The sequence below is a fragment of the Zootoca vivipara genome, chromosome 13 (assembly GCF_965207765.1).
Source record: "Zootoca vivipara chromosome 13, rZooViv2.hap1.1, whole genome shotgun sequence".
Lineage (NCBI taxonomy): Eukaryota > Metazoa > Chordata > Lepidosauria > Squamata > Lacertidae > Zootoca > Zootoca vivipara.
The window spans coordinates 45827948-45852845 of NC_142596.1; the positions used below are offsets into that span (position 1 = coordinate 45827948).

Here is a 24898-nt window from a genome sequence, read left to right on the forward strand (position 1 = left end):
ACATGGATATGAAAGCACACACATTCCTCACCTTTGTTGCTGTCATCTCCTTCATCAGTCAAATCAATCAACAATGAGTTCTGTAGTTAAGAGAGAATTCAAATCGTTTAAATGTAAGAACCTCAGAAGAGCCTGCGGGATCCTGTTCTCACGGCGACCAACCAAACGTCTGTGGAAAATCCTTAAGCAGGACCTGAGCACAAACACACTCCCCATCCCCTCCTGTGGTTTCTAGCAAGCAGTATTCAGAAGCACTACTGCCTCCCACCTGCAATTCCCAGCAGTTGGTGTTCTGACACTGCAATGTTGCACCAATGGCTACTAGCCATGGTGGCTAATAAGATACAGTGGTACCTTGGTTCTCAAACTTAATCCGTTCCGGAAGTCCATTCCAAAACCACAACACACACTCTCATTGAAAGTAATGCAAAATGGATCAATCTGTTTAAAAACAACCCCTAAAACAGCAATTCAACATAAATTTTAAGATCCAATGAGAAAAAAGTTTGCACACCGGAACACTTACTTCTGAGTTTGCAGTGTTTGGGTTCCAAGTTGCGTGAGTACCAAGGCATTTGAGAACCAAGGTACCACTGTACTACAACTAATTTTTAAAATGTGCTGCCAAAAATTGGGACAAGGGGCTCAGCCCTGCCGAAAACTAGTTTGAAGTTTCTCAGGATTGGTCCTGGTCTGTAACAGGACTGGGGAGCCTGATGGCTGAATGCTTCCCTCCACAGTTGTTTGGCTCTCAGACATTTCCCCCAGGCCTCTCCCTCTTTGCTCCCGCTCGAATGTTTTCGCCTGGCTGGTGTAGGTCCTTGAACTCTGATCATGACTCCCGTTTGCTTGGAGATGAAGAGACTGGGGTGAGGGTATAGCAACGGCTTACTTCTTTAAGCCGTTGGAAAGCAACCCGCTGAACGGTTCCCAGCACACTTCCTAATATATGTTCCCCAAAACAAATCAAACTATATGATTCTATGATAAAACAAGCTGTTCACATTCTAGATTTAAGGTAGTACATTGCCACTGATCAATATTCCCATGGTAACGTTCGCTTAGTGTAAGTTCTTTTGGGACTCAAGCTGGCGCAGATGGGCAGGCAAGTGTTTCAAATGAGGCCAGGAGGCTTGTGTATGTAATTTACCTTGCAGAGCAAGATCTGGAGGGTTCCAGCTCTTAAGGGGGTCCCCCAATTCAGTATAACTGGGCACACTCTGATCATGTGGCAAGGCCCAAAATGTCACAGCCACAGATGATGTGGATGACAAATTTATTTGTTGTGCTTAACCCCCCCCCCCCGCACATTTTAGAGTCATTCATCATTCAGATCCTTTCGTTATAGGATGGGGGAAAGGAATAAAATCCTAGTTGCACCAGAGAAGTGAATCTTAAGGAATACTTGGAAGATGGAGCAAACTTATTTTCTGCTTCTCCGGAGGGCAGGAGCCAAACCAATGGTTTTGAATTACAAGAAAGGAGATTCCGACTAAACTTTAGGAAGTCATTTCTGATGGCAAGAGCTGTTTGACCGTGGAATGGACTACTTTGGAAGGGGGTGGACCTCTTGGGGGATTAGATGACCCTTGGGGTCTCTTCCCACTCTACAATTCTATGGACGGGGTAGGGGGAGTGGGGGAAGAGTCGTTAAAACTGACCTTAGAGTTGCATGGAGTTTCAGCTGAAGTAGTGGCATTTACAGAAGCTTCTTTCTGCTGAACACCTAAGGGAATTTGACAGAAGTGAAAAGTTTAAAACGCTTGAACTCGTCTGACAACAGATCTTGGCTTTCCTCTGCAGAAGCCTTCACCAATCTGCTAAATTGGATGTGGAGTGGGCAATCAGATTTGCAACAATGGAAGACTGCACCATCCGGGATAAAGTCAAACAGTTGGAGAGTTACAGTGCCTGCTTTGTCTATAGAGACTGATATAGGAGAAACATGCTTTACTGCAGGTGGGGCAGATGAAGGCATCTGGTTTTGCAGATGTACCATGACGTGTCTCCTTTCTGAGCTCAATCATGTACAGTGGTGCCTCGCTTAACGAATGCCCTGCTTAACGAAAGGATTTTTCGAGCGGAGGTTGCCTCGCTAGACAAATTCGTTTTTCGAAAAATTCGTCTAGTGAATCGCGGTTTCCCATAGGAATGCATTGAAATTCAATTAATGCATTCCTATGGGATTCGCTAGACGAATTTTTCGTTATAAGAAAAGACCCATGGAGCGAATTAAATTCATCTAGCGAGGCACCACTGTATTGCCAAACTCTGGCATCAAATTAAAGTGGTGCCTCGCTTAACGAATGCCCTGCTTAACGAAATTTCCGCTTAACGAAAGGTTTTTTCTAGCAGAGGTTGCCTCGCTAGACGAATTCATTTTACGAAAAATTCGTCTAGCGAATCGCGGTTTCCCATAGGAATGCATTGAAATTCAATTAATGCGTTCCTATGGGCAAAAAAAAATTCAATGCATTCCTATGGGATTCGCTAGACGAATTTTTCATTATAAGAAAAGACCCGTGGAACAAATTTGTCTAGCGAGGCACCACTGTATGTCCAAATGATCCTGGCAATTTTGTCCAGGACCTGCCTGCCAAGTTTGACAGCCGAGCTGAGTCAAAGAATTGATTGATGCAGTTGACGAGGCAATCAATGGGACTTACACTCTTACAAGTACCATGTAACTCTACAAGTCTATGAAATATCAGTGTTATTCTGCCTCTCGAACCACGCTAATTGTCCTTTGCAGATGGTGTGCATATTTAAAACATAACCTAAAAATCAGCTGCAAAACAAGACCCATACTGTTGAAAAGTTTCTTTTAAAATAGGGGAAAGGAGAACTTAGTTTCCTGTACCTGTAGGATTCACCGTTCCCACGTCTGAGCTTTTTTTCACCCAAGAAATGCATATAATGTCTTCAGAGCTGATTAAAAAAAGGAATGCAAAATAGGTTATGCAGAAATGTAAAAGAACCCAGCACCTCCACTTAAGGCAACAAAATCTTACTTGTGAAATGAATAATGGGGGAAGTAGGTGTTATAGCACTGGGACGCAGCTGGCGCTGTGGGTTAAACCACAGAGCCTAGGGCTTGCCGATCAGAAGGTCAGCGGTTCGAATCCCCGCGATGGGGTGAGCTCCCGTTGCTCAGTCCCAGCTCCTGCCAACCTAGCAGTTCGAAAGCATGTCACAGTGCAGGTAGATAAATAGGTACCGCTACAGCGGGAAGGTAAACGGCGTTTCCGTGCGCTGCTCTGGTTGTCATTCTGGCTACATGACCTGGAAGCTGTACGCCGGCTCCCTCGGCAAATAACGCGAGATGAGCGCCGCAACCCCAGAGTCGGTCACGACTGGATCTAATGGTCAGGGGTCCCTTTACCTTTAAGGTGTTATAGCATGTGTGTTGCTAAATGCAGAGAACAGTAATGTAAGCCTGCTTTTCATGGACTGATACTTGCACTTCCCAAGCATGCAGCCAATGAACAAGGCCAGCTGCCATGCTGAAGGGGAGACTTACCTTTCTGTGTTTTTAGGGATAGTTTTGTTAAGATTGGATGGTGTCTCTTTAGACAGTGCTGGCATGCTGTTTGCATTGCCATGTTGAGGGCTGGGGCAATCTAGTGTTTCATTTTGCAAAGGTGCTCTTGTAGGGAGGGCCTGGGAAGGAAAGAGAAAAAAATAACTTGTACACTGTGTATTCCACATGAATAATCCAGTATGAATATTCCAGTATGAATAATCAGGCTCCTTCATAATGGAAGCATCTCCTTCTTGATGGTATTAAAGCCGGTGTAACTGTTGCGTTCTCTCACATGCTGACTAAAGTATATTTCTGTTCCCCATCAGTAAGCATTTGGGTCCCACTGTCAAGAGGTTATTCCTGATGTTCACCTGAAACTTTTAACTTAAACCCATTAGATCATGGGTCCCCACAGACCACTGTTTCATTCAGTTCGCCTGTGAAGAACATCGGGGAACTGCGCCTGCTCTTCACTGTTCTTAAAACCCGGCTGTCCAAAGATGGAAAGGCAAAGCCTTACCCCACCACAAAAAAATAAAGGCTTTGTTGCTGTCATCTGCTGCACTGCTAGTTTCCCTAGAAGGCAACTCAATCCCCTACACATTTTAAAATTCAAACCTGTCTGCAGTGGCCTGTCAGGCACTCTGTTAGGAAGTGAAGCTGGAACCTCTCTTTCAGTGTGCAGAATCCATTGATGGGATCCCCTTCTGCATGCCCAACCAGTCATACTCAAACACAGTACAGTCATACTCAAACACAGTACATACATATGACTGTGTTGCAGTGGCCACCTTGAGGTACTACAGCATTTTCTGAGCTCAAGGGAATTAAGACACTGGGCAAATGGCTTAGCAATAGTTGTTTCCGTCAATGATGGAGTGTTGTAGTATATTATAGTGCTGTAGCATGCAGGGCCTTACATTTCTAGATGATTTTCTCTTCTGGCTTCTTATTATAGCATCAATGCGCCTGTCAAGCCTAGAGATTTTCTTCTGCAAGAGAAAGAAAGAAGAGCTTGCATCGGCCTGCAGAAAAACTTGAGAACAAGGGGAGCAGCACTCACAGTTGCACTGAAGCAACTCTAAATATCTGGAGCTAAGGGTTTGGGCTAGTAGGCTCAAGGATGTACTTCAAACAGCATTTTGTGTTTTTGCAATGACCAATGGCTTCTAACAAATAAATCTGACGGAATGTCCGAGTTGCTACTTCCCCTTTCCCCAGTGTCTGAAAAGGAATCCCACCACCAAACCACTTGTGCTAACTGCAAGTCTATCATTCCTTCCTCTCGCTCCTTTTATGGCAATCGCAATGAGACTCTGCTACTCTCTTTGCCATACAAAAAAAGGTTTATTTGGAAAACCTTGCTCTCCTTTCCTCCTCAGTGTTGCTTTCCTGACTTACTGCTCCCTTCTCTGCCTTACTTCTTTAACCCTCTGCTCCTGAACTGCCCACTCCTAAAACTCCCTCCCCCTTAAGACCTCTTTGCATCCCTCAGCCACCCTGCCAGGCCAGCCCCCTTTCCTGTGCCACTTTATCATGCCAACATGCCATGTAGAGGGTCTCAGCTGCATGCAAGGTGTCAGACATTTGTACACCATGGGTTAAATTGACAAGTCTAACGGTAGCCAGCAGTGGGATCTCTACAATACGTGACTTATGGGCCATATTTCTATATACAGATATATAACGTGCTGGCTCCAGGTTTTGCAGGGGCCATTGGCAAGATGCTCCCTCCTCTTCTGCCTTGCTCCTGCCACTGAATGCTCAGAGAAGGCAGAGGGACAGGCAGTGATGGCAGGGAGGAAAAGCAGAGCCAGGGGTGCCAGAGGTCATCGAAGAACCTCTCATCAGGATGTGAGCCTTGGCAAATGCCTGATAACACCAGCTTCTGATGCCAGCCTTGTAGAGATGCAACAGGCTCCAGTCAAATAAAATTTAAAAAACTACTTCATACGTACAAGTTTGTGTCCTATAATTTTAATGTATTAAACCATGACTGAGAGACAAGGCTTTTAAAATGGAACATTGTCTTACTACAATTTTAATAGCTATCGCTTCGTTCTTCTGGAGGCACTGCGTGTGGTCGATTCTTTGGTTTAGAAGTTCGAGGCTGTGATCCAAGGTTTTCAGAGAACTGTCCAGCTGACTTTGAATAAAGCACTTGACCTACAACAGGTGTGGGGGGGGAGACACATAAGCATGCACTCTTTAAATCAAGAAATTATTAGAAAGCGGGAAGCTTTAAAAGCTCTGACTCGACACATAGCACCTTTTGCATGGCAGAAAGCAACAAGTCCAACATGAATAAAACTTTCCCCTGCAACAGCTTCTGTTGCTCACCCCGAACATGCACCCAGGCCGGGATCCAAAGAGCCATCCGACAAACTCCATGCACCCGGGTTGCTTGAATACATGGAATACTTTTTTATAAAAAATGATGTGTAAATCCAGAGGTCAAGCTGCCCAAAGTCCTGTGCAAAAGTCCTTGTGGATTTTTTTTTAACTGAAGTGGTTCATTAGCATCACATCATCCTTAGCATAAAACAAACACCATTAAAATAAAATAAAATAAAGCTGCAGATAATCATTAAGGCGAGATTGGCTGATCAAACAAACAAACAAACTTAAAACTGTGATAAAGGCCTGCCAGCTTAAATAAGTCTGAAAGTCAAAAGTGAGGGTGCCTGCAAAATCTCTGCTGAAAGTGTGTTCCACGCCATGTAACTGGAGAGGCTAAAACACAGATGCCTCAAGAAGCTATTTGGATTTCTGTATGAATAGAAACCCTCCTCTGCCACACATGCAGAGGGGGGTGTAGATGCAGCTGCCCCCCCCCTGGAATTAACTGGGGAAATTCTTGTCCAGGATTAGGTAGAGACAAACAGAGTTCTTAACTTACAGTCCAATGCCAGCAACAGTGAACACCCAGGCACTGTTACCCTTCAAAAGGAAGGTCTGGAAATTACGCCTGGTCCTTTCCCAATCGAGAGAAAGGCGTGTTGGAAAGATCAGCTTTATTGCTTACTGTAGTAAGAACAAAGAAGTCCCAGTGGAGTGTTCCGGTTTTCAAACATTTTTTGGAAGCCGAACGTCCGATGCGGCTGTCGGCTATTGTTTCCGGGGTGCCTGCACCAATCAGAAGCTGAGCCTTGGTTTTCGAACATTTCGGAAGTCAAACAGACTTCCGGAACGGATTACGTTCGAGAACCAAGGTACCACTTTATTTGGCGGTTTTGGTTTTGCTATTTATTTTGCGTTTTTGAGGCGTTTTCGGTTCATTTGTTTTTGTGACTGTGTGGAGCCCAGTTCAGCTGATTGATTGATTGTGTGACTGCAGAAATGAATAAAAGTCCCCCCTCCAAACAATGACTATCATCCGCGCAAGAAAATAATAATATTTTTTAAATAATCTACAATACTGTCTTACAGTACAGTACATTGATTATTGCTTTCGTTTTATGGATCAATCCGTTTTGTATTACTTTCTATGGGAAAGCGTGCCTTGCTTTTGGAACGGTTTGGTTTTGGAACGGATCAAGAACCAAGGTACCACTGTACAATAATTCAAGGCATCTATATAGCATTCGGAATACATGATGCTCTTGTGCCCTTACCATCTCTGCAATATTATTGGTTACAGCAAAGCACGAACAATTCATGCTCTTTACCTGGCCTTCCAATTGGACACCCTATATTTGGAGTTGTTTACCTAAAACTCCCTTTATCTTATCAAGTTGTCAATCATCTTCCACTGGCTCTGGTCAGTCTCTAATTGACATAGTATCAGCCTACAAACTCTGTTACTGGGGCCTAGGAGAGCTATGTGCTCTCTTTGCTTACTACTAATGATGCTGCTTTGGTTAACTGAAAAGCAAAAGAATAAGAGGAACGGAAATACAGAGAAAAGCATACGATGCAGAAAGGCACGTTCTAAACTGGGCTACAGCACTTCCCTGTGTATTTCAGTGGGAAAGGGCCATAGTTCAGTGTTAACAACTTTGCTTTGGGAAAATGAAAGCACACCTCTTTACTGGAGATGTGCATTTTCAGAACCCACCATATTCTTGTGACTAATGTGCTTTAACTATTCTTAATTCTGTGGGACCTGATGGTGAAGGGAAGGGAATAAATTCAATAATGATAATAATACCTACTAGAAATACTTGGTAGCCCCTGGATCAGACAGCAAAACAAAGCTTTGATTAAATGCTTTTAGTTAAGAAATAAAAATCATTTGTTACTCATTATGAGCCTTCAGAATGGAACAGGCTAGAAACAGAGGGAACTGGCTGCATTGAGGACTAGCTCTGATGCAAGGCTTAAGTTTGGTGGGAGATTCCAAACCCCAATTTACACAGCAACATCACTGCCACATGCAGCATTACCTTTGGACTTGTCCAGCCCCAGCAGGGCTTCAAGTGAGATAGCAAAACAAAAATAGCAGTAGTTACGCAAGGCTGAAATGAACAACTCAAAACTATCAAGACTTTCAGTCCCGGCTTTTTTTTTTTTAAATCAGTCCAAGAGCACTGATCTTAGGATGACTGGAAAAGCACAAGCCACACACCCAGAACAGTTTTCCATTAGCAACCCTGCTTCAATTTCATTATTTCAGCATAACTGCAGTGACTTCTCATACAAAGCAACTCACCTGTTCCAACGCATGATGTCTTTTCTCTGAGCTTTTGTCACAAACCTTTCCGGGTTTATCGGATTTCTTGATGCATTTGGAAAAGATGCCTTCATGAGTTTCTGAAATTCTCCTTTTCCTCTGAGCCCCATCTTTGAGGAGACAGAAGGGATTCCCTAAGAAATCTGGAAAACATTACTACTGCCACTATGACATTTATATTTCACTTTTCTGTCCAAGGAGTACATGGCTCTCCCCCTCCCCATTTTATCCTCATAACACTACGTAGGTTAAGCAGAGGGACAGCAACTGACCCAAACTGACCCAGTGAGCTTTAAACTCTGGTCTCACAGGTCCTAATCGGACAATCTAACCACTATATCACATTAACAATGCACTGCAACAGATTTTTGTGAAGCTGAATCAGTACTGCAGTCAGTTTTTTGCTCTAGTTTTTGAAGACGTAGGCAACTTTTGCAGTAAGTTATATTTTTAAAAATCCCGTTACAAGCCAAGAGCAAACACCCCCCACCCCTCCCCTGAAAGATTTGGAGCAGTTATATAAGAAGGGTTCAAAGAAGGCTGCAGTTTTCTAGTTTCTGCAGAAATGAACGGGGCCTGAAATGGTAGTGGAACCTCGGTTTATGAACGCAATCCGTTCCACGGAGGCGTTCATAAACGGAGGCATTCACTCCCCGAAGGCACGCTTTTGCAGGTGTGCAAAGCACCGATAGAGTGCTTCTGCGCATGCGCGATCTGTGCATCCGACGCCGCAGAACCCGGATGTAATCACTCCCGGGTCCACGGCATTCGTAAATGGAGGCGTTTATAAACAGAGGTAGTTGTAAACAGAGGTTCCACTGTACTGTGATCTCAGTCACGCCAACACTCTGAAGTTAAGCAACTGTGTCATTTCACTTGATTAAAATGAACTGCACAGTGTCTTCTGCAACCGCCTCAAACTAGCATCACACTCACTCTTGGAACGAGGCAGCAGGAGGGAAGTTTCGCAAGTGGCCACCATTTAGCAAAAAAATCTGGTCTTCTAAAGCTTAAGCAACCATTTCTTGAACTGTAACCCATCCCATTTCTATGTGAATAGTGAGCACTCTAGACAGGAAGTGGTTATGGTGACAGTATGCAGATGGTACCCAGCTCTACCTCTCTTTCAAATCAGAACCAGTGAAGGTCCTGTGTGAGTGCCTGGAGGCGGTTGGAGGATGGATGGCGGCTAACAGATTGAGGTTGAATCCTGACAAGACAGAAGTACTGTTTGTGGGGTTCAGAAGGCGGGCAGGTGTGGAGGACTCCCTGGTCCTGAATGGGGTGTGTCCCTGAAGGACCAGGTGTGCAGCCTGGGAGTCATTTTGGACTCACAGCTGTCCATGGAGGCGCAGGTCAATTCTGTGTCCAGGGCAGCTGTTTATTAGCTCCATCTGGTACGCAGGCTGAGACCCTACCTGCCCGCGGACTGTCTCACCAGAGTGGTGCCTGCTCTAGTTATCTCTCGCTTGGACTACTGCAATGTGCTTTACATGGGGCTATCTTTGAAGGTGACCTGGAAACTACAACTAATCCAGAATGCGGCAGCTAGACTGGTGACTGGGAGCGGCAACCGAGACCACATAACACCGGTCTTGAAAGACCGACATTGGCTCCCAGTACGTTTCCGAGCACAATTCAAAGTGTTGGTGCTGACCTTTAAAGCCCTAAATGTCCTCGGTCCAGTATACCTGAAGGAGCGTCTCCACCCCCATCGTTCTGCCCGGACACTGAGGTCCAGTACCGAGGGCCTTCTGGCAGTTCCCTCGTTGTGAGAAGCCAAGTTACAGGGAACCAGGCAGAGGGCCTTCTTGGTAGTGGCGTCCGCGCTGTGGAATGCCCTCCCATCAGATGTCAAAGAAAAAGACAGCTACCAGATTTTAAGAAGACATCTGAAGACAGCCCTGTTTAGGGAGGCTTTTAATGTTTAATAGATTATTGTATTGTATTTTTGTGTTGGAAGCCGCCCAGAGTGGCTGGGGAAACCCAGCCAGATGGGTGGGGTATAAATAATAAATTATTACTGTATTATTATTATTAGGCAGCATTAAAAGGTAAAGGGACCACTGACCATTAGGTCCAGTCGTGACCGACTCTGGGGTTGCGCACTCATCTCGCATTATTGGCCGAGGGAGCCGACATACAACTTCCAGATCATGTGGCCAGCATGACAAAGCCGCTTCTGGCAAACCAGAGCAGCACACGGAAATGACGTTTACCTTCCCGCTGTAGCGGTTCCTATTTATCTACTTGCATTTTGACGTGCTTTCGAACTGCTAGGTTGGCAGGAGCTGGGACCAAGCAACGGGAGCTCACCCAGTCACAGGGATTCGAACCGCCGACCTTCTGATCAGCAAGCCCTAGGCTCATATTATTATTATTATTATTAGGCAGCCTTCATGGTTTTCCCCACACTGTGATTCGTAATGTTTTGCTAGGTCAAAAACTATGAAGCCAGTATCACAATATGGACTTCAAGCCGGTTTTGGATGATATATTACCCAGCCCTATATCCCTAATGAGATAAGACAGGAGTCCATTATCTGCACCTTCCGGAACAATCAAAGACATTTTTGTTCTAACAGATTCTCCCAGCTGGATGAATGAGTCTCTGTTATGAGTATCCTATTTTGTATTGTTTTTGTTCCATTTCAAATTTATCTACTGTTCTTTGTGTTTAGCTCATTTGGTTACATTTACTCTACATTGCCTTGAGAGGATACGCTATCTTAATGATTGTAACAACAATAATTTTTTTTAAAAAAATGATTACCTGGCAATACTGAAGAATTAGTATTTTTCTCAAGCAACTGGAATCTGTCGCCTTCCTGTTCCAATACTGGCATAGTTTGCTTAACAAGCGTTTCACCTTTTATTTCGGTTACCTTTTCTAAGGCAGGGATCTTGCGCATAGGAGAGGTGACTGAAAGCTCATGTTCCGATTGGCTAGAAAGCTGGGCAAGTGGCTCAGAGTTCAAGTGTACTTCCACCGGCTTACATGGGGAACTGTGTTCTTTTTGAAGGTAATGATACAGTATATCCTGTAAGGTTCCAGTATTCAGAAATTGCTTAAAATCAGTATCTTTAGTGCGAACCTTGTAGGGAAGATCTTGGGATCCTTCACTACTACTGTTATAAATACTGATTTCAGAATTAACAACTAAATTGGTTACGGACTCCCTTAATGTTGGAGGGTGCAACAGAGTTTCTTTTGATTCCAGTTGAAGGTTAGGTACTTCCGGAGAGTTCTGGCATAAGCCACTTGTTTCAGCCCTTTTCAAATGAACATGATTATCCACAACAGAGGTACCACTTGCCAATCTTTCTGCTGCTTCGACAGCCTTCATTTCATGCAGCATCTTCACTTGCTTTCGGGAGCCTGGAGGCATCGTCTTTTTGGCACGCAAGGGCTTTCTGACATCCATGTTTGGATTAATTTCTCACCCTAAAACACAATAATTACATCTTATGAGTTGAGATCAAACATTATTTTCCTTAAGATGCTAATCAAGGTTTGAATCAGGTTACCTACATTTGATTTAAACCTACACCAGATTTAAATGCAGTCAGTTCAATATATCAGAGGCCTAACTTTTTAATAGATTCAGTTTCGTTTGGGAAGGGGTGTGCACACCACACACTATTATCATTAATCACAGAATTGTAGAGTTGCAAAGGACTCCAAGGGTCATCTAATACAACCACTTGCAATGCAGGAATCTCGGCTAAAGCATCCATGACAAATGGCCATCCAACCTCTGCTTAAAATCCTCCAAGGAAGGAGAGTCCGCAACTTCCTAAGGAAGTCCGTTCCACTGTTGAAAAGCTCTTACTGTCAAAATGTTCTTCCTGATGTTTAGCTGGAATCTCCTTTCTTGTAACTTGAAGCCATTAGACGCGGGTGGCACTGTGGGCTAAACCAAAGATCCTAGGGCTTGCCGATCAGAAGGTCGGTGGTTCGAATCCCTGCGATGGGGTGAGCTCCCATTGCTCGGTCCCAGCTCCTGCCAACCTAGCAGTTCGAAAGCACACCAAAAAGTGCAAGTAGATAAATAGGGACCGCTACAGCGGGAAGGTTAACGGTGTTTCCGTGCGCTGCTCTGGTTCACCAGAAGTGGCTTAGTCATGCTGGCCACATGACCTGGAAGCTGTACACTGGCTCCTTCGGCCAGTAAAGCGAGATGAGCGCCGCAACCCCAGAGTCGTCCGCGACTGGACCTAATGGTCAGGGTCCCTTTACCTTACTCTCCAAAGCAGGAGAAAAGAAGCTTGCTCCAATGATTTAATCAACATCCTTTTAGATCAGGCATAGGCAACCTTTGGCTCCCAGATGTTTTGGAACTACGACTCCCATGATCCCTAGCTAACAGGGCCAGTGGTCAGGGATCATGGGAGTTGTAGTTCCAAAACATCTGGGAGCCAAAGGTTGCCTATGCCTGTTTTAGATATTTGAAGATGGCTATCATATCGCCTTCTCAGTCTCCTCTTTCCCAGGCTAAACATACCCAAATTCCCTCAACCGATCCTTGTATGGCTTGCTATCCAGACCCTAGATAATCTTGGTTGCCCTTGTAAGAATTGGGTACTTTTGTGGTTTATGTGAAAAAGCAGCATCCTTATTTCTCACATCCTCCTCAAGCGTTTCAGCTCATCAATATGGTTCTTAAAATTGAGGTGTCCATAACTGGAAACTTGCCATTACATCTGAACCCAGGCTCATGCTACAATTTCCTCAAACCATGAGCAATACGTCATGAACAAACCTTGGTTACCACTTATGCTTTAACTTGCCTTTTTGAACTGGGAGATGAGGGTTCAAATCCGCACTTGTGAGATATAAAAATATCGGTCCCAATGCCCACTTAGTCTAAAGATATATACTGCCACCACCCACTGACTTATAGACCAGTAGGGATACAATTTCAAAACTTTAGCAACCAGGGCTTCCCAGGAGCTCGAATGTGCCTTAGTACTTAGCCTGCTTACAAATCCCTAATAAAAATAAATAAAAAGAAGTCTCTATACCTGAAGCCTCAGTGACCCAGCAATCTAGAACACCAAATTTAGGACCACAGTCTTTTCCCATGAATTCACAGATTTTTACAGCAAGAGAAAACTATCGGGGAACAGCCACACAGATCCTGTAATCCAGTGGTTCCCAAACTTCTAGAGGCCTCTGCCTCCTTGGTTTATAAACTCACCCTCAGTGCCCCTTAACCTACCCTACCCTATAAAAAGGATTACAGTGGCACCTTGGTTCTCAAACGCCTTGGTTCACAAATGCTGAAAACCCGGACGTGTCTGGTTTTTGAACATTTTTTGGAAGCCGACGTCCGATGCAGCTGTTGACTATTGTTTCTGGGGCGCCTGCGCCAATCAGAAGCTGTGCCTTGGTTTTTGAACATTTCAGAAGTCAAACGGACTTCCAGAACGGATTAAGTTTGGCGCTTTTGTTTTTGCCATTTATTTTGCATTTTTGTTTTTGAAGCTTTTTCAGTTAATTTATTTTTGTAACTGTGTGGAACCCAGATCAGCTACTGATTGATTGATTGTGACTGTGGAAATGGATAAAAGCCCCTCATCCAAACAATGACTATCATCAGTGCAAGTAAGAATTTTTTTATTTTATTGTCTACTATACTGTCTTATTTTACAGCACAGTACAATTGATTATTGCTTTCATTTTATGGATCAGTGGTCTCGTTATAGTAAAATTCAGGTTAAATTGCTGTTTTAGGGGTTGTTTTTTAAAGTCTGGAACAGATTAATCCGTTCTGCATTACTTTCTATGGGAAAGTGCGCCTTGGTTTTGGAACACTTTTGTTTTGTAACGGACTTCCGGAATGGATTAAGTTTGAGAACCAAGGTACCAGTGTATTTGAAATAGTGGTTTGCACAACCCACTGATGAAAATAACACAATTCAAAATGGCAACAATTAATTGCACATTCATTCAAAATCCAATTACTGATAACAAAATCGATAAACATGAAGCAGTGATACCAGCTTTTCAGATTCAGGTAGGAAGCCGTATTGGTCCGACGCAGTCGAAATTAAAAAAACAATAATTGTCCAGTAGCACCTTAGAGACCAACTAAGTATGTTCTGGGTATAAGCTTTCATGTGCATGCACACTTCAGATACCTGCCTGAATAATTTTTCCAGCTTTTCAGAGTCATTTACACCTACCTAGGTCATCCCGCAGGTGGGGGGCACCACCCACTTTGTGAACCACTGCTCTACTCCAATGCACAGGTAAAATTTCCAAGTTAGAAGTTTGAAACTTTGGAATTACAGAACCACCACACAATAAAATAATAATAATAATCAAGACTTTGCTAGCTAAACTTACCATGCACTTTTTTTAGCAATACCAACAGTGCCTGCTCCCCAAGAGATCGGCTTAGTACATCCCAACCTAATGACCAGGCAACAGGCCAACAAATTGCAAGGTGAAATATGTTCTACATCATGTTGAAAAGGGGACAGCCCATCTTTATTCCCCCACCAATCCAAAAGCAGGGGGGGGGGAGGAACTCACGACTCTTCCAGAACTACTCAGATGATAGCTGGAAACAAGCCCAGCTGCAAGTTATCATCAATTAAGAATGGGTGTGACCTTGAGAACTTCACAGGGCTATTAAGACCCAAGCAGCTGAGAATAATTTTTATGGGACACCAAATTCCTTTGGGCCCTAGATTTTCCCAAAACCAATATATTTGCTTCCCCGCGCTCCCAAAAACTACTTGCAAGAAGAAAAGGCCCAATTACAAACATAACCATAAATTTACAAAAATTTGGAAGGGACAGCACATGGAAGAATCATGACCAAGCCTATTAGGAGGCGTGTAGTGCTGATAGGGGATTCCCTACTGAGGGGTACAGAAGCAGTGATCTGTGGGCCTGACAAGACGTCTTGAGAGGTGTGCTGTCTCCCCGGGGCCAAGATCCAAGATGTAACGGAACAGCTGCAAGGAATCATAAAACCCACTGACAAATACCCCTTCCTTTTGGTCCATGTGGGAACCAATGACACTGCTAGCCATAGCCTCCAGAAGATCAAAAGTGATTATGAGGCTCTGGGCAGGAAGTTGAAGCAATTAAATGCACAAATTGTCATCTCATCTGTCCTCCCAGTTGAACGATGTGGCCCAGGGAGAGAGGGTAAAATAGGAGAAGTGAACAACTGGCTTCGCAAATGGTGCAAGCAGGAACGGTTTGGATTCTTAGATCATGGGTCTGCAGTTTCTTAAAGATGTACTTCTGGCAAGTGATGGGCTGCACACCTCACAAGGGTTGGGAGGAATGTTTTTGCCAAGAATCTCAAAAACCTCATCAGGAGGGCTTTAAACTGACTTATGTGGGGGAGGGAGACAGTGGTCCTGAAGGTAGGAATCTATCAAGTGCTGAAGATGATCATCCAAATGTCAGGGACCAAATGGAGCAAACAGCACGCAAACCTAGTGATGGGAGGGGGAAATCCTTACGTTGTCCATGGCTGATGATTGTTCATCTTGCTTCTCTTCATACTTTGTTAGGATTAGTCCTTTTTCACTTTCCGCACAGTTCTGTTTTATTTTATCAATCTGTATAGTATTCTGACACAGTTCACTTTTTTTTTTGTAATTATTTTTATTAAAGATTTTCTTAGGTTACAAAGATAGTGCAATGTCTCATTTTTTTTTTCATGCATCATTTTTACACATCAATTTTAACTTGTTGAGACATTATGAGGAAGGGGGGAAAGAGGTAGGTGGGATGGGGGGTTGGGTGTGGTGGATTGCCGATGTTTCTGTTTTTCTTGATATGTGTAGGGGTTCGGCGTCAGCGTCGTTTGTACAGGTTCTCTGTTGTTTGTTCGTGCTTCTTTGTTGGTGAGAGAGGTCAGGATTCGTCTTAGAATGTGGTTATTCATTCATGGTTGGCTGTGATGATCCTTAATTTCTTGCGTGAGTGGGGGGGGGGAGGGTGTTTTGATCAAGTTAGCCATATTGATTTGTATGCTGCCGGTAAGCTTTTGTCATTTTCCTGTTGGGTTGTATAAGTGATGAAGGGGAACCATACTGGGGTGAAGGTGTCTTCTTCTGTTTGTCCCCGTGTCAGTTTCAGCTTACTGGTTAGTTTTTCTAGCAGGGCCGTTTCCCATACAACTTGGTACCATTGGTCCAAGCCCACTCCCGATAAGTCCTTCCAGTGCCTGGCTATGATGCTTCTAGTTGCTGACAACAGATGGATTATAAGTTCTTTATGATTTGCGTGAGCGTTGTTATCTTGAAAGATATTTAGTAAAACCATTTCTGGGGTAATTTCTAGCACTTGCTTAGTTATGTTACAAATTTCTTGCATAGATGTCTTCCAGAATGATTGAATTTTAGGGCACTCCCACCACATGTGGAGGTACGTGCCTGTGGAAGTGCATCCTCTCCAACATTTTGATGAGATTCCTGATCGTATTAGTGATAATTTTCGTGGAGTCAGGTACCACCTGTGAGTTAGTTTCAATGAGAGTTCTTTTCTTTTCATTGATATAGATTTGAAAGGGGGTTTCGACCACATTTTAGTCCATTGGGTAGGGTTGATTTCATATCCTATGTCATCCTCCCATTGTCGTTTTATCTTGTCCAGGGGATCTATGGGATTCTGAATTAGTATCTTGTAAATTGCAGATACCATCCCTTTTCCGTGTCCTTTTGGCAATTGGAGGAGGTTTTCGAAAGCTGTCAGGGGTCTAGTTGCTGCTGGTTTTACAGTTGGGTTGTTCAGAAAGGCATGTAGTTGATGTTGTGCTAACCAGGACATTGGGATGTCTTCTAGTTTGTCCTGTATTTCTTGTGGTGACAAAGGTTTGTTGTCTTTATAAAAGTCTATTAAGCGATGTAAACCTTTGGTTTGCCAAGTCTTCATCTGGAGGTTTTGTGCTGCATGATGGAACAAGGGATGGTAAGCCAGGGGAATTAATGGGGATGGGGTTGGAGATAGTTTACTAGTTTCTGCTTTCCATGCTTTGAACATGGTTTGTGTGTATCTGTTGAGTGTTGTGGGAATCTTCCTTAATTTGTTTGGGAGAAATGGATATGCTGTGGTGCAGATATTTTCAATTGAGTCCCTCTCCAGATGTACCCATTGTTTTGTCTCGTCTTGTAGTATATATGGGATTATATGGCGTATTTGGTTGGCGTTGTAGTATGTTTCTATGTTGGGGATTCCCCATCCTCCTACTGAGGTGGGGAGGTGAAGGTATTTGGTGCCAATCCTTGGTTTTTTATGTGAGAAAATAAAAGAATGTAATTTTCCCTGCCATTTGCGAAGTTGGGTTGGGGGGATCCAGATTGGGAGGGTTTGGAATAAGTATGTCAGTTTTGGGAGGGTGACCATTTTGACGATGGCTATTCTGTCTGAAAGAGTGAAACTCATACTGTCCCATTTCTTTAGGTCTTTGTTTATTTGTCGCCACATGGGCTTGTAATTATGGAGGTATAATTTATTGAGGTTCTTGGTTATTTGTACCCCTAGATATCTGAATTTGGTATGACAAAGTTTTATTTTGGTGATATTAGTAAGTTCTTTTTGGATATGGGGAGGGGTGTTGAAGCACATGGCTTCTGATTTTCCAAAGTTTACCTGTAGGCCCGACACCATTGCAAATGTGTTGAGTTCTCTGATTAGGGAGGTTGCTGTATTTAATGGGTCTGATGTTGTGACCATCAGGTCATCTGCAAAGAGCCCTAATTTATAATTTTTGCCTTTTATTTCCACTCCCTTGATGTCTGTGGCTGCTCGGATTCGGATTGCTAGGGGCTCCAAAGCTAGGATGAATAGGAATGGAGACAGCGGGCATCCTTGTTTTGTGCCTCTTTGAATTGCTATGGTGTTTGAGTCCATATTATTAATTCTGCATTTTGCTGAGGCTTGGGAATATATTTGTTTGAGGATTTGTAGGAAGTTGGGGCCAAATTTCATGTTAGTTAGTACTGCTAATAAGTATTTCCACTCCAAGCAATCAAAAGCTTTGAGGATATCTAGGGACATAATTGTCAGTGGAAGTTTAGTTGCCTTACTGTGGTTGATTAAGTTTAGTAGTTTCCTGATGGGGTCTGTAATATTGCGACCAGGGACGAAGCCAGTCTGGTCTGGGACTATTAAATTGCCTAGAAAGATTTTTAAACGATTGGCCAATATTGATCACAGTTCACTTTTAAAATCCAAAAGCAATTCCAAAAGTTCATAGAATCACTTCAATCTTTTCCACTTCTTGGCAGCAAATTCCACTGTCGAACCGCTCTTACTGTCAGGAAGTTCTTCCTAATGTTTAGGTGGAATCTTCTTCTTTCTTGTAGTTTGAATGCATCGCTCCATGTCCGCTTCTCTGGAGCAGCAGAAAACAACCTTTCACCCTCCTCTATATCAGCGTTTTTCAACCGCTGTTCCGCGGCACACTAGTGTGCCGCGAGACGCTGACTGGTGTGCCGTGCCGTGAAGGGCGATTTGTTGCCTGGTCACGTGCCGCGACGAGAAGGTGGCCACCATTAGGGGGCGCTGACCCGCCGGAAAGGAAGCCGGCCGGGTCACGACGCGGGGCGAGCGCAGCTCTAAACAGCCACCACCACGGCCTCGGACGCGAGAGGCGGCCGGCGGGTGCTGCTGCTGCTCCTTGTCTCGCTCTCTCTCCTATTGCTGGCGGCGCCCGGGGCTTGGTCGGCGAGAGGCCGTGGGCCGACAAGCAGAACAGCCTCCGGAGGGCAGCCAGTGGCGTCTACCAGGGAGTGAGCGGCCTCTTCGGCGAGGAGCACGTGCGCGCCCTGCAGAAGGTGAGGCGCCTGGCCTGGACTGAGGAGGGGCAGGCCCGTTGCTCCCGGGGGGTTGCACGGGTTCCAATGGATATTTTTACAGGAAAATATCATCCTGACCTTCCCCCTAGGTTAAAAGCTATCAATCAAGTTTAAATTTAGCTCCCACGCAGTCCCAGATGAACAGGAGGCAGTCAGGGCAAGGAAAGCTTAACGCCTGAGAATGTTTGTACTGTGTGGCAAGGAAAAAAAAATTAAAAAGAGCCACCCAGGCTTAAAGTCAACAAAGGGCATTAACAAATGGCCTATGTATAAAGAGAATTACTTTATATATAGTCAATATGGGCACAAAGTTAAATTTTTAACTTTTTTAACGGTGGTGTGCCTCGTGATTTTTTTCATGGAACAAGTGTGCCTTTGCCCAAAAAAGGTTGAAAAACACTGCTCTATATGACATCCTTTTATATATTTGAACTGGTCAGTTCCTTTTAAAAGTCAGGTGATGTTGTGTCTACTGACATCCTAGTAGTCTCCAATTTCGTGGGAATGGCACAGATTACAAGCAGGAAATGGCGCAGTTCGTTTCCAAACTTCAGAAAGAGAAATTATGCCCGATCTGGTTACAAAATCCCATTTTTAATTCTTCTTCATATCTTAAAACTCATATATCCGTTTATGAAAAGAGCATCTGACAAACTTCTTATTCACATATATTTTACACTCTCTTCAATGTTGACAGTTTTCAGCCTCAAAGAGATAAACAAATTCCATCCTATTGTGATGTCATAATGGCGGCTCGCTGATCCCTCCAGGGACCCGACTCCAACTTCCAGGGGGACTTCCCCCAGACCAAATTAAAGAACCTTTACAGGGATTTTGCAAAGTTCAACCTTTCTCCCCTTTACCCTGCCATAGGGGGAAAGTTTTAAGTCCGATTTTTGGTAATTAAAAACTTCCTGTCAGCTTCCCAGCTTCGGGCCAGTTAACTGCATCTCAATTCGCTCAATGGGGGAAATCGACTTCCTTTTTAAACCCCCCCCCCCATTTACAATCTCCTACCTTCCCCTTGCCACACTTCCTGGGTTTTTTATGGAACCGAACAGCTCGGGTGCTTCGGAAAACCACTTCCGCATCCCCACGGAGGTGGTGTTGTGGGCTGGCCCCGACTGAACTCTCGCGATGGGGGCTGAGAGCTCAGCCCCCTCGCGAGGTGGGGAGTTCCCGCCTCCGTCAGACCCGGCCGAGCAATAAGGTCAGCCGGGGGGCGGGGCTTCCCTTCTTTTAAACAAGCCGGAGGCGAGAATTCAGCCTCTTTGCCCTCTTGCTCCCAGCCCAGACGGATCACCCACCCACCCTTCCTTTAGGCTAGGCCGACGCTGCTATGGACTTTGGTTGGTTGCCTGGTTGGCCAGGAGCCTGGTAGGACTTTTCCCACTTGGGCTAGCCAAGATGTTTTTTTCGCCTACCTCATAACAATTCGTCACAACTTTGGTGGCAGTTAGGTATTGCGAAATTTACATAAAAGATGAAATGGGGGCAGATTACATCATCATCTGCCCAGAATTTGGAGAAGTATTCCGTTAAAGGTTTCTGGGGGCGGTAGCTTTGACCTGAGCCTGCGGAGGTCAGGGCCTTAAGGCACCCCCCAACGGTGGCCACAGGAGGGGTTCCGGTAGATGTACATCACTGGGCTCCTTGCTGATGGTTAATTTCTCCCAGACTGCAACACACAGGTTGCAGTCGGATATAGCCAGTTAGGTTCCAATACCTAAGCCAATACCGCTCAACATCCGTAACCAATAAAGTTGTGGCCTTTTCGCCCACTTAAAATCTATTAATTGTGTCTTGTGTCTTATTTCACGGGGAGGGAGGGGCATTGCCACACAACTCGCCTTCTGTTGCTACGGGGCTGTGGGTCTTCGCTATTTGACCCCCCCCCCCGGTCGGGATTATTAAAAGTAGTTCTCTAGGTTCTCTGGGTCACCTACTCCAAAATTAGAAAATCCAAATAACAAAACACACACACACACAAACCAAAACACACAACAACGCCCAAATCATACAATACCCACCAAAATAAATGACAACCCCAAAGATAAAATTAAACAATAATAACTTCCGCTTCTCATGTTCTTATTTCAATTTTTTTAAATCTAAATATGTTCACGATGCGTGCGCAGGGGCCAATGTATGGCGAAACAGGGGGGAGGGGACAACACTACCCGGGGAAAACAGAGGGAAGGGTGTCCTACTGAAACACAGGGATGAGACAGGGGGTTGGAGAGAGGAGGGTTGGGGGAAATCACAGGGATGACCCACAGCAACGCGTGGCCGGGCCAGCTAGTGTCTGAATAAAAGTGAGTGTGTCTCCCTATAAAACACAAAACAAAGGCCAGGTTGTTAAATGTTACTTGAAACTGGGGTAACCTGACCCCCACAGGTCATCTGGTATTCATATTCCTAATACCTGCTCCAGATCTCTCCCACCTGCAATAAAGGTAAAGGGACCCCTGACCATTAGGTCCAGTTGTGACCGACTCTGGGATTGCGGCGCTCATCTCACGTTATTGGCCGAGGGAGCCGATGAATAGCTACATCCATCTCATTCAATTCCAACTATGTCTCTATTGTGCTAAAAATAAATGATATTACGTGTGTTTTTTTTTTTAAAAAAAATGTCTATGTGAATTCTCTCAAATAACATCTTGGCCAATAAGAAATAATCTGAATTTATGCCTTTTTGTTTAAGCAAAATAATAATAATAATATCATTATTATACCAAACACAGGCATTTCATTATCACCTCCTGTAAATAAACTGATGTAGTCTACCCAGAAGCTGCCAGGCCTTTTGTAACGAATGGTATGGTTTGAATGGACCTAAAATAGTTGGAAGACCACCACCACAAAATGGATGCTGCTGCTGAACTAATGATGAACTGTGTAGATCAAAGAGGTAATGGAATGGAATGTGCACGTTCTGGCCAAGTGAACGGGACATGCAATGAAGCATAAATACTGGCTATACTACACTAGTTACAAACAATGAGTGTTGTGCATAACTCTGTGCATGCCACCTTGAGGAGGAAAAGGTAGGATATAAATGTAGTAAACCAGGCACGTCCAACAGGTAGATTGTGATCTACTGGTAGATCACAGGACGTCTGTGGTAGATCACTGGCTGCCACCAAAGAAGCTCAACAGCTTTGGCTCCCCTAAAAAAAAATATCAACATTTCTGCCCTGGACCCCCCCCCCAAAGGGGGCTTTCCTTCCTAAAAAAAAAGTTCAACAACTTTAACCTGAACCCCCCAAAAGGGGGTAGATCACTGCCAGTTTTTAACTGAGTAGATTGCAGTCTCTTGGGTGTTGGCCACCCCTGCAATAAAATTAAACATAATGCATGCAGTATACTGTACACAAGAACATTGCCACCTATTTACTTACACATTATCTGAACGGATCCACAATCTGTCGAGTTTTAAACCTTTTCTATCAAACTGCATATCCACGAAAGCTAAATGAAGGTCTTAAATACGGGTGAGGTGGGGTGGAGTGGCATTAGGTTGTTGCTTTTATTTCAATTATAGATTTTGTGGTTTTATGTTTTTATTTTGTTCTGTGAACTGCCCTGAGGCCTCAGGGTATAGGGCAATAAATAAATTCAATTAATAAAAATTAAAAATATTGTCTATTTCCAATTTTTTTTTTTTGGGGGGGGGGGTTATTCCTGTCTTCCTGGAGCAACCATTTTCCGCCTGGCCCCAATCTGCTGCGGTATTACACATTTAACTGTCTTATGCTAATTATTGTGAATGACAATAAAAGGTAAAGGGGCCCCTGACCATGAGGTCCAGTCGTGTCTGACTCTGGGGTTGCAGCGCTCATCTCGCTCTATAGGCCGAGGGAGCCAGCGTTTGTCCACAGACAGCTTCCGGGTCATGACAAAGCTGCTTCTGGCGAACCAGAACAGCGCACGGAAACGCCATTTACCTTCCTGCCGGAGCGGTCCCTATTTATCTACTTGCACTTTGATGTGCTTTCGAACTGCTAGGTGGGCAGGAGCAGGAACCGAGCAACGGGAGCTCACGTCATCGCGGGGATTCGAACCACCGACCTTCTGATCAGCAAGCCCTAGAGTGACTCTGTGGCTTAACCCACAGCGCCACCTGGGTTCCTATGTGAATGATAATAATTAGCGGCAAATACGAATAAAACTTTTGCATGTATTTTAAATGTTTTTGGAAGCCACCCAGAGTGGCTGGGGAAACCCAGCCAGATGGGCGGGGTATAAATAATAAATTATTATTATTACAATACTTACATACGCAACTGGGATCTTATGGTAAAGGGTTGGGTAATAAATAATGATAATTATTTCTATTACCACCTGAAGCATATTTTCCCTCCCTAGAAATATATTATATTTGCATATGTGTATATACACACACATATTATTTCAAATTCAGGCAGGTAGCCGTGTTGGTCTGACGCAGTCAAAATAAATTTAAAAATTGTCCAGTAGCACCTTAGAGACCAACTACCTTCTTATACAAAGCTTATACCCAGAACAAACTTAGTCTCTAAGGTGCTACTCGACAATTTTTTAATTTACCTATTATTTCATTTACCGACCAAGCTCACGGGGCGTGACGCTCGCTCTCAGCCTAGTCTACCTCACAGGCTTGTCGTGTTTATAACACGGGGAATAAAGGAGAAGAAACCATGCACGCTACCTTGGGCTCCTCGGATGAAAGAAGGCGGTATATAAATGCAGTAAAATAAAACAACCTACAGACACCGCTCCTCCCGCACTTACTCACCAGGTACAGTCTGCGCAGGCGCGGCAGGCGCTCAACGGAGGCTCCGCTCTCTCTCTCTCGCCTCGCCCCGCCCTATCGCGCCGCGTCTGCCGTTGGAGGCCGTTAGAACGTTCACGCCGCCATCGTTCTAAGGCGCGTGTGGCGTTCGAAGAGGGGTAAGGGAAGCGTGATAACAGCAGCCCTAGGGCAGCAACCGGATGAACTAACCGCGCAGGCGCTTTAAGCGAGCAATTATTCTCTCTGTCCAATCAGAAGCCGAGGCATCCTTCTCCTATCATCGCCTCCCTACGGTAAAAGCGTTGGCTATTTGCCGAAGTTTGTCTGCCTAGGAAGAACGTCCGCTCGGCCAATCAGGAGCGGTCGTATCCCGCCTTGCCCTGCCCTCCTCCTCCTAGCTCAAGAGCTTTTGCCAATCGGGCGAGCGCAGGCTATAAATTATCTGGAGCGGGAGATAGCTCAGAGAGAGCCCGCCTTCTTCGGAACGGCTCTGAGTCGCGGGGTTTCCTTGGCTTGTTGGCACGCGTGTAACGTGTGAACGCGTATATATTGCAGGAGTCCACAGCAGAGGGCTGGCAGTGGCTACAATTCCCCAGGGAGTTGTTGTTTAGTCGTGTCCGACTCTTCGTGACCCCATGGACCATAGCACGCCAGGCACTCCTGTCTTCCACTGCCTCCCGCAGTTTGGTCAAACTCATGTTCGTAGCTTCGAGAACACTGTCCAACCATCTCGTCCTCTGTCCTCCCCTTCTCCTTGTGCCCTCCATCTTTCCCAACATCAGGGACTTTTCCAGGGAATCTTCTCTTCTCATGAGGTGGCCAAAGTATTGGAGCCTCAGCTTCACGATCTGTCCTTCCAGTGAGCACTCAGGGCTGATTTCCTGAAGAATGGATAGGTTTGATCTTCTTGTATTCCACGGGACTCACAAGAGTCTCCTCCAGCACCATAATTCAAAAGCATCAATTCTTTGGTGATCACCCTTCTTTATGGTCCAGCTCTCACTTCCATACATCACTACTGGGAAAACCATAGCTTTAACTATATGGACCTTTGTAGGCAAGGTGATGTCTCTGCTTTTTAAGATGCTGTCTAGGT

General features: G+C 44.6%; 1 protein-coding gene across 5 annotated transcripts in view; it reads right to left on the bottom strand.

Moving 5' to 3' along the window:
* The window catches only part of ATF7IP2 (activating transcription factor 7 interacting protein 2), a 37108-nt gene that overhangs the window by 6772 nt on the left and 5438 nt on the right, over positions 1–24898 (bottom strand). Inside the window, exons 1-10 of one of the 5 annotated variants that reach the window (XM_060282788.2) lie at positions 23806–23982; positions 12029–12207; positions 10969–11640; positions 8175–8305; positions 5558–5689; positions 4444–4515; positions 3521–3660; positions 2861–2928; positions 1662–1726; positions 32–80 (exon numbers count right to left, since the gene is read on the bottom strand). In XM_060282788.2, the coding sequence (XP_060138771.1) occupies positions 32–80; positions 1662–1726; positions 2861–2928; positions 3521–3660; positions 4444–4515; positions 5558–5689; positions 8175–8305; positions 10969–11620 (1309 nt within the window). In that variant the 5' untranslated portion in view covers positions 11621–11640; positions 12029–12207; positions 23806–23982. Of the gene's footprint in view, positions 1–31; positions 81–1661; positions 1727–2860; positions 2929–3520; positions 3661–4443; positions 4516–5557; positions 5690–8174; positions 8339–10968; positions 11641–12028; positions 12208–23805; positions 24048–24898 lie in introns of those variants that run through there. The other 4 variants (XM_060282787.2, XM_088657383.1, XM_088657385.1 and 1 more) reach the window with 4 other exon arrangements.